The sequence below is a fragment of the Mercenaria mercenaria genome, chromosome 8 (assembly GCF_021730395.1).
Source record: "Mercenaria mercenaria strain notata chromosome 8, MADL_Memer_1, whole genome shotgun sequence".
Classification (NCBI taxonomy): domain Eukaryota; kingdom Metazoa; phylum Mollusca; class Bivalvia; order Venerida; family Veneridae; genus Mercenaria; species Mercenaria mercenaria.
This window is the reverse complement of record NC_069368.1, coordinates 17941268-17951785: the sequence shown is the minus strand read 5'-3', so window position 1 is coordinate 17951785 and position 10518 is coordinate 17941268. Positions and strand designations below refer to the sequence as shown.

The window sequence follows — 10518 nt, the reverse complement described above, 5'->3', positions numbered from 1 at the left end:
AGTAGTGCTTATTTTACCTTCTGTGTATCAAAACACTTGCGGAACTCGTGCAAAACACTCGAAAAATGCAAAAACTGGCACATAAGGTGACATTTTTGGCCGAAAAACGGACAAGGGGTGGCCTCAGAAAAACGCGAATTTCTCGACTTTAATATATGACTTGTAGATGGAACTGCGCAGATTGTCTTTACTGAAGGTTTTCTGAGAAATAAATGTAAAAGTTGCCGAAAAATAAATAAAGTAGTTCTCCTTATAAAGAACTTTAACCGGTCTATTTTAAAAAATAATGTTTTACATATATCAACATGAACACAAACCGACATAGACATTTTTCTTAAAATTAAAAAATAGGCACACAAACATGACAGAGATATATTATGTTGCACAAAACATGAAGTATGAACAGTTTTGAGAAAATCCTGATTAACTTTTAACAGACATCGTCTTAGTATATTTTAGAGAAATAACTGTTACCATCCCACTGTATCTTTCAATATCGAGTAACATATTTGGTAAATGTTAAGTTAAAACAATATATGTTTAGTGATATCTACACTTACAACACTTAGATGTTCACAACTATTTTAAATTGCTTAAATTGTACCTATATACAGTCATGTGATACGGCACAGCAAATGTTAAAATATCTCATAACTTTTTCCTTTCACGAAACACTGATTACAGTCAAACTTGTGTTACAGACCACATGTGAGCAGAAACCACATGGTTTTTAAAGATCACTTATATAATTTTCGAATTTAACATTAACGTGCATTTCAACTGTGAATACAATCACTTTTTTATTTCCGAATTCAACATACCGGTGCATTTTCACCAGTGAATAATAATTAATTATTTAATTTCCCGAATTCAACCTTTATGGTGTACTTTCACCTGGGAATAAAAAGTCACTTCTTTAATTTCCGAATTCAACATTTACAGTGTATTTGTAAATAAGGACCATCTGCAAAAACACTTTTCATAATTTTAACCCCGGTCGTTATATACAGGTTTCACTGCAGATCATTTTACAACTTTGACTAAATTTCCTTATTCTAATTTTTAGTACAGTTAAAGAAGGGCATCTTTTTTAACAACACTAATGACTTATACAGGTGAATATATTCAACTTCATAAGCCAAATTTAGCAACGCCTCCTGTTTTGTCTAAGTATAAAATTGATTTGATGTTTCTACTGTGAAATTTTCAAGTTATGTTCACTTTTATATATTAATATAATCAATTGAAAAAAAAACAAGTAATAAAATAGTATAGCAAAACGTAAGATTAATTTTAATTACCTCATGGTATTATACTCTTCTAAAATATTACACTAGAAATTGGTTACATGTATGTCTACAATTTCGACACACTTTCTTTATTGTAACTATCAGTACAAAATAATGAAATCTGTTAAAACATCATTTGGAAGCATAGAATGCAACCAAGGAGAATAATAGCAGACTCAGTTTGATTGAGTCTGTTCATGAGAGGTAATGAAATGTGCAACACCTCTCACGGTCATCTGTATTATAACAGTAATGATTTATGCTGATGAATACTACTTCTTCGTTGAAAAAAAAATTGATAAGCATTTTCATATTCCACATTAAATAACGCCTCCTGTTGTCTAACATACTGCCGTGCAGCTGCTTCTTCTCCTCCTCCTCCTTTCCACCAGGCTATACCAGGGTTACATTCCTCTCCATCTCGTGTTATACACATGTTCCATACTCTCACCTTTACAGATAGCGGCATTAGAGGAAGACTATCAACAAACTGCCGCCATGTTGTCAAGCTCATTCTGACTTCAATAAGATTAATGATCTTCATACTCTTCATCTCAGATGGAAATTTCATTATATTGCCAGTAAATGTAAAATTACTTAAAGTAATTTTACAGAGCTGGTGCAATAATGGCAACAATGTGATCAAATTGTCTGTTACAGTATGATATGAACGATTTTTGTCTGAACCAATGATATCGTACCTCAAATGAACTTCTGTTAATGTGTAAGCTGTACTAAAATTATCAAATACTTCCACATAATTTGTGTTGTTCAATGATAAATATTCAAATATTTCTAGGTTGGAAGTGTTAACGCGAGTCACAGTGACAGACTCATCGTACTTCAGGTACTGTAGTTGTTGATGCTCTGATAAATCTACTTCATACTGCTTCCTGCAATCCCAGGACAAACTGGTCTCACTGTCTGTCTCACTGTCTGTACTGGTCTCATTGTCCGTAATGTACTCTAGTTGTTGATACTCTGATAAATCTTCTTCATCCTGCTTCCAGTGCATACGGAGCATACTGTCTGTACTGTCCCCACAGCGTGTATTCAAAATCGATATCTGTTCAAGATGATTGTTACCTGATAGGAAAGTGCATAGTGCGGTAAAGTCTTCATGTGGCAGAAGGAAATTCTTCATTTTTACTGCGACAAGATTACTCATATCAGGCAGACGACGAACTATTGTTTTTTGTATAGGTTTCATAAAACAGGGAGGCAAAACTATAGACAGTGCTTTCAATGTTGAATTATTTCTTTCAATTACGTCACAGATAGACTTGATATCTTCATCATCAATTTTACTGCTTCTACTGTAATCAATGTGCATTGCTTCAATATGCTGACATTTCTGCAAATATTTCCATACTCTTTCAATGTTCTTTTCCACTTGATATGGATCAATTCTAAACGAAATGACACTGTCAGGAGAAAGGTACTGTTTTTCAACACTTGAGCAGAATTTATCACAAAGTGACGTCCCCGTTACCAAAATGTCACCTAGGTAAAAGTTAGACTGTATACGAGTTTGACATGCTTGTACTTCTTCTATACAGTTTAAAATACATCCCTGCACATTTGATATAAGATCTGTATGTTTATATACATTGTCTATTGTTCGTCTGTACTGCAGGACACGTTTGTCTCTTGAAACAATATCGTATATATACTTCGAAATGAATGTAGCGATTCGAGGCTCCAGACCGCATAACATAGTGAATACATTTTCTTGTTCTAATATGTCGTTCAAAGAATTGCACTTGTAAAAAACTCTTTGAAAAAATGCCGCACACTTATCAGACAAATCATCATTTCCCGAGTCAGCCGACGATACGATATGAGCGTTGAATTTGATAGCAATATATATTGCAGCCAGATATTCTTGAAATGTCTTGTGAACAAATGCAATTATCGACCTTCGATTTCTACTTGCAGACAGGCTTGAACATTTATTTTCAGACAAAATTCCCAATTTCAAACAACAAGTTTTAACTTCATTTGATATTTTCAGTCGTTCGAAGGTAGAACTGTCAAATGACAAAGATGTTTCTTTCATGTTATTGAACAATGTTTCATAAGCTAGCCGCGATACGTCATGAATGATGTAACTATATGATTTACAGACTTCTGTATGTCTCAGATAGAGAGGAAGTTTTACATTTTGCAGGCTTTCTGATTTTTTCATCATTTCTATGAATCGGGGATCGTCGGGGTGTTTCCTCTTCTGCCAGTCAAAGAACAGGTCAAGCATTTCAGTGTATAGGGCACATCTTGAGGTTCCACCATGAAGTTTATCGTCATACCACAGGCAAATCAACTGTTTCAGCGTAATTGCTGTATGTTTTAGACTTGCCACTGATTTATTTTCAAGCGCTCTTTCACAGTCACTTGAATCTTTATCTTTCTTAAATATTTTGTTTAATATTGGGACCGTCTTTTCAATCATGTTCTTTACAGTTGTTTCATCATCAAACCCTTTAAGGCTAATCTTTTGTCGTATCTCATTATCGCTTATTCCTAACGTTGCAATTTTCCATGGTCGTGATGTAGTTAGGACGGTATATTCTTTCAATGCGCCGCGTTCAGGAGGACACTTTGACCCTGGGGGAGCCCATTCGTCAAGACCATCAAGAACAACGAGACAAGTTCGAGACTCACATTCAAGAAGCTTCTTAAGAGCAGGGTGCTCGTACTTTTCCTCTAGCATTTCTTTGATTTTCATCTTATCTGTATAATGACGGAGAGGAAGGAGAAACACAAAATTAAATTTCTTCATTTCCCTGACCCCACTGAACTCATCTTCAATATTTTGTCCGTCAGAATGTGCCAAACACCAATAATTTACTAAACTTTTACAGAAGCAACTTTTACCGGATCCTGCTTCTCCGAGAACGTAGATGGATTTCATAGGTTTACCATCTTTTGCAAAAATATCAGACATCGATCGAACATCTTCAAGCTTTGGTTCATTATTTAAGTCATCTTTTGATTCAATCACCATTCGTGTTCTAACGTATACATCTTTAAAGTCACAAAGATTACTCTCTTGTTGTTGTGGAAGTGCAGACATGCGTAGTATATCTCCTCTGTAAAACTCTATCAACCTCGTCTGTAGCTCTGTAGCGATAAAACACAACTGAATAATTAACATGCAGTGAGGAACCATACACGTGCATTTCAGCGGATATCTGGATTGTGTGGTATTATTATGTGTTTACTGTGTTCAAAACACAAAATAAGATTTAGAAATACTTAAGTATCTGTTAAGCATCTTTGACAGAAACATATTCCATGAAAAAAAGAACCTGTTCATATAGTTACATTGGAAAATAAAAAAGTAGTTTACAATAGTCTATTCATTGTCGTATGTTATACTGTTTCCTTGAAACTCCAGTTTCATATACTAACACGACCCGATTTATATCAATATTAAACAAAGAAAAATGAAAACTGTTTTTATGCAATACATGTACCAATAATTTATTTAACAACAAATCATACTTCTGGATATATTATTACTGAATTGAAGCATGATTTAAATACAAATTCTGTTGATAATTTTATTGAACTGCTTGGTCCGAAAGACAGAGTAAAAGTAGGCATCTCCAGATATCTACTAACATAAGGCAATATTAGCGTTTTATTCACGCGTTATTCAGGCGTTTTAGTAATCTTATCATAATCCAACCCAATAACTTTTATTGTATCTGTATAAAGACCTTCAAGAAACAATAAAATATCGGTAGAACTGATGGATGTTGACAGTTGCACTTTAACAGCACAAAAGCGGTTTATCGACTGGACGCATGCCTCGTCTTAGTAGTGAAGCTTCTGAAGAAGTTACTTTGAACTCCAGGAAATAGTTGTTGAGAAAATACATGCACAAGATATGCGCATCTCCTCTCCCTTTGAAGTTTGTCTAATATCTGCCAGGGGTTGCCGAGAAATACTCCGGACAGCAATGGCGTTTAGTTAACTAATGCTGAATAATCAAAGGGCAATTTACTCAGTGAAAAATCAGCCGACCGGATCATGAAGATAATATGCGCATTTCCTATTAAGAGTGAAGCTTCCTACGAATTTTCGTTGAATTTGAGCCAGTGATTGCTGAGAAATACTCCGAACAAGGATGGCGCAACAGTTTTTCAATGCTGAATAATTAAAAGGCAATAACTAAAACAAATCTGAACACTAACACAATATGCGTATCTCCTTTTGGGAATGAAGCTTCCTATGAAATTTCGCTGAATTCCAGTCAATGCTCCAGTTTCCGGACAAGAAATGGTGCTATAGTATACTTATGTTAAATAATCAATGGGCAATAACTCGGTGAAAATCGTTCGATCGGAACATGAAGATAATATGCATATCTCCTCTTGAGAATGAAGCTTCCAATAAAGTTTCGCTCAGTTTCAGCCAGTGGTTGCTGAGGAATACTCTCGATAAGAAAACGGTGCTTTAGTATACTAATGTTGAATAACAAAAGGGCAATAACCGATGACCAAACCATGAAAATAATATGAGATGTCCTCTTGAGAGTGAAGCTTTCTATGAATTTTCGATATATCCACAAGGAACCATATTTTCAGCCATTTGTCAGATAGCAAATTATTACAATTTGATATACTATAACCTTATTTGAATGTTTCATATTCGGTTCAACACTTGGTGTACTTTTGCTTTATTCGATGTACTATCAATTTACTATTTTGACTGACCATTATCAATTGACAATTTTAATGAAATATAACTTAATTCGATGTACTTTTATCTAATTTGGGCAGCTCAAGATCAGTTCACCATTTGATGTATTATTACCTAATTTGAACTGCTCATATTATGTACTATTACCTAATTTGATGTACTATTTAACTTTTACCTAGTTTGGACTGCTCATAATCAGGAGGTTCTTGTTGAGACGAAACATCTACCTTGAGTCTTTTCATCTCCTTAAAAGAAAACATATCGGTTAATACAATCCAATAAGAGTGCAGCGTGAGAGACTGCCATATCTTGAACTGCTGCATGGTTTGGCTGAAAGAAGAAATTCATGAGGTTATGATTATAAACTTCCGCTGCTTTCCATGTGTCAATAAAGTATTCAATTCAATTCAAAAGTTGCAAAGTTACCTTACTGACAACAAGAGCTCATTGAAGGACAGTGTCAGCCTGCTAAAAATGTCGTCTGCCAGTAGAGCAGTGTAAACGGCGGAAAACACCGTTACAAAGAGGGATTAACATTTTCACACTCGGGCGATGGGGGATAAGTCCTCCTACTTAACAGTACTTACACCGGGATAAGAGTCCCCTATACGCGTGCTTTACACCTGGCACGCTAAAGAACCATGCAGGTAGGCTTCCGGTATTTGAGCGTCTTCTGTATGCACATTCTTCCCATTAAAATTCCTAACAATCTTTGATCCTCAAAAGAGTAGTCCATTTGTGTTACCGGTGGCGACTACAAATAAGCACACGCACAGGCACACAGAGAATGAAACCAATCAAACTAATTTAAATGAGGTAATAAAAACGCAAATCCTCTCGTGCCCTCTGGCACTGGTTTAAGAGGAAATCTATTTCTTTAACTTTAGATACCTCATTCAGTTCTGATATAACCCATATAACGATTCCAGTTTGAAGTACAAGAAACATACCTTTTTTAGTTCCGATATGACTGATTCTAGTTCTGAGAGTTGTTTTTTAAGTCTACCATTATCTTCCTTTGTTGCTAGATCTTCTGTTTTATTTTCAAATCTCTCTAACATATCTCTAATTTCTTCAGTGACAACTCTGAGAAGGTTTGCTTCATTTTCAGTAGTAATGACGAAGTCTTTGTTCTTGAGCTAAGTAAATGTAAAGAAATTGCTATAATTTCTTTCTGTTGAAGGAACATATTATTATAAGTAGGAAAAAGGCAAGACGAAACAAAGAAAAACCAAGGTTAACTAGAAGATGCTTTTATAGAAAAGCGCATGTTTCACCCAATGCATAGTCGTATAGGCAAGAAGTCAATAGGGGACAGGAGCGAAAGTCAAAGAGACACTAATGGTTGGCTGCAAGAGAGATAATCTACTTGGCATGTCCAGTCATCTCACTAAGTTTCAAAATTCTGGGCCTAGCGGTTCTCAAGTTATGAATTGGAAACGGTTTTCCATGTTCAGGCCTCTGTGACCCTGACCTTTAATCAAGTGACCCCAAAATAAGTAGGGGTCATCTACTCTGCATGTCCAATCATCCTATTAAGTTTCAACATTTGGGTCAAGTGGTTCTCAAGTTATTGATTGGAAAGAGTTTTCTATGTTCAGCCCCCTGTTACCTTGACCTTTGATCGAGTGACCCCAAAAACAATAGGGGCCATTTACTCTGTAAGTCTCTATCACCATATGAAATTTGAAGGTTCTAGGTCAAATGATTCTCAAGTTATTGACCAGAAATGGATTTTCATTTTCTGTCCACTGCGACCTTGACCTTTATCAATAGAGGTCATCTACTTCGCATGTCCAATCATCCTATGAGGTTTCAACATTATGGGTCAAGTGGTTCTCAAGGTATTGATCGGAAATGGTTTTCCATGTTCAGTCCCCTGTGACCTTGACCTTTAACAAAGTGACCCCAAAATCGATAGGGGTCATCTACGCTGCATGATCAATCATCCTTTGAAGTTTCAACATTCTGGGTTAAGTGGTTCTCAAGTTATTGACCGGAAACGGTTTTCCAGGTTCAGGCCCCTGTGACCTTTAACAGAGTAACCCCAAAATCGATAGGGGTCATCTACTTTGCATGATCAATTATCCAATGAAATTTCAACATTCTAGGTCAAGTGGTTCTCAATTTACTGACCGAAAACAGTTGTCCATGTTCAGGCCCCTGTGACATTGACCTTTAACAGAGTGACCCCATAATCGATAGGGGTCATTACTTTGCATGTTCAATCATCCTATGAAGTTTCAACATTCTGGGTCAAGTGGTTCTCAAGTAACTGACCAGAAACGGTTTTCCATGTTCAGGCCCCTGTGACCTTGACCTTTAACAGAGTGACCCCAAAATCGATAGGGGTCATCTACTCTGCATAACTAATCATCCTTTGAAGTTTCAACATTCTGGGTCAAGTCGTTCCCAAAATATTGACCGGAAATTGTGACATTGACCTTTAATCAAGTGACCTTGACCTTTGATGGAGTGACCCCAAAAACAACAAGGGTCGTCTACCTCAGCAGCCCGCCCACCCTATGAAGTTTGAAGGTTCTAGGTCAAATGGTTCTTCAGTTATTGATCGGAAATAAGTGTGACGGACGGACGGACAGTCCAAAAACAATATCATGATTAATAAACACTCCCCTATAGAAAAAAATGTTTTTTTCTCACGAAGTGCACACCAGTTAGTCAGCTCATATAAGTGTTATAAAAATATAGGCTAATTAAAAGCACGTCACTAAAGAAAAACATGTTTCTTCTTCTCGGGAAGTACATATAAAATGCCCCAGGTCATATGTGTTATATTCATAATACTGCGGTAAATTGATCGACACTGCGTGTAGCATTGAGTGACAATTTATGTGTATTTTAAGAGAAATATTTTTATTGTTTATTACTTGTGCTTTTTGTCAGAATTCATTAATTTTGTTTATGTAAAAGGGATATTCAACTGATCTGTATATATACGGAGACAAATTGTACATTGGGCGGAGAAGGAGGCATAGCGGCCTAAGCACGACAAGTTGAGAGTTCAGAAAGGATAAAAAGCCAATTCATGTTAGATTAAGATTGTTAGCTCTGTCAGTTTTGGTTACGGAAAATAAACTAGATAGAAACAAAAACGGTGTAAAGAGTTATTTATCCAGCGGATTTAAGGAGGGCTTCGCTACGTAAATGTAAATGAAATACGCGAACTCTTAAGCAGATAGAACGTGAATATTTTAAGCAAAGAGTAAAAACTGAAAATATTTGATAATTTAAAAGTGGAAAGCGGTAGTAAATGTGTTTTTATGTACAAATATGATTATATTAACTGAATAAATTTCAAAGTGAAAGAAACATTTAGAAAACACTTATTTCATTACTTTTGTTGCAAAACAAAACATGCATCTTTAAACAGATCTCATAAGTATTCATTTTGTGCATTTGTTTGAGTATTTGGATATCAAAATTTTAAGAAATTCAACTGATATGAATTACAGCAAATTGTCATGGTAAAATTTGACGTTACACGCACAATGCGCCGCGGAATGCAACAGTGCGTCTACAACAGGTACGTTTAACACATTTTTACTGATTTACACACACTGGCTTAATTAACGGCAAATATATTGTAATGTTTTTATAGATATTTTCATCGTGATTACAACGTAGTTTGAATTTTGATGCACTAATAAAAAAGATACAACGAAAAAACACAGAAACACCCCGATTTCAGTAAGAGCCGACAGATGGCGCTTTGACGTCATTGTGTTGCCATGTTACCGACGTCTAAATAAAGTAAAAAGTACATTAACGCAACGACAGTTGAATGACGCGTACATAATCCAGATTTGAAAAGAATCCGACGAGTTTTTAAAAAATCTTGACAAAGGGCGCATACTACCTTTAACATGCAGTGAAAACTAGTTAAAGGTGGCATTTTTGCAAGCTAAAGCAGCTACGAAGTTTGTTAAATGCTTACTTCTTCAAGTTTCTTCACAGCGTCTTTAGCGTCCTGTCGATTGTTCAACTCCTTACCATCTTGAAGAACAGCTATCATATCATCTATGTAACTATTTGCTTCTGTTTCTTCTAGTTCCATTGTACTTGAGTGAAATATCTCGTGCCTGTCCGCTATTACCTTTATTATAATTTGATATATTGATTTAACAGTTGCTTCAATTCAAATGATCTACATTTGTACGCATCCTACTTTGATCTATCTATTAATGGCTAACTGTTTTATTAATGGCTGAACAGTAAAATGTATACCCTTTCTTTCAATTCATAGCTCAACTACATCATCAAGCAAAGAAATGTCCAAAACTATTTATCGATTTAGGGTAAAAAGATGCTAAACTCGAGTAACTTGAATGTAAATGTGAAATATAGATCTATATAGAAAATGTCCATTTTATTTCATGTCTAATAAAAGTTTTAATGAAATGTTGCCCATTTTACAGGAACAACACTGAAGCGCAAATACATGAATTCACATAATTTTTGCTAGAAATATATTACTCTCAAATACAATTTCTACTGTTTTTGT

The 10518-nt window shown here is 35.4% G+C and overlaps 1 protein-coding gene across 2 annotated transcripts in view; it reads right to left on the bottom strand.

The window, feature by feature from the left end:
• Positions 1–362: 362 nt before the first annotated feature.
• Positions 363–10518, bottom strand: part of LOC123522960 (uncharacterized) — a 36277-nt gene continuing 26121 nt past the window's right edge. The window contains exons 3-6 of one of the 2 annotated variants that reach the window (XM_053549464.1): positions 9952–10110; positions 6947–7135; positions 6172–6241; positions 363–4409 (exon numbers count right to left, since the gene is read on the bottom strand). In XM_053549464.1, the coding sequence (XP_053405439.1) occupies positions 1531–4409; positions 6172–6241; positions 6947–7135; positions 9952–10110 (3297 nt within the window). In that variant the 3' untranslated portion in view covers positions 363–1530. The remainder of the gene's footprint in view (positions 4410–6171; positions 6242–6946; positions 7136–9951; positions 10111–10518) is intronic. The other variant, XM_053549465.1, reaches the window with a different exon arrangement.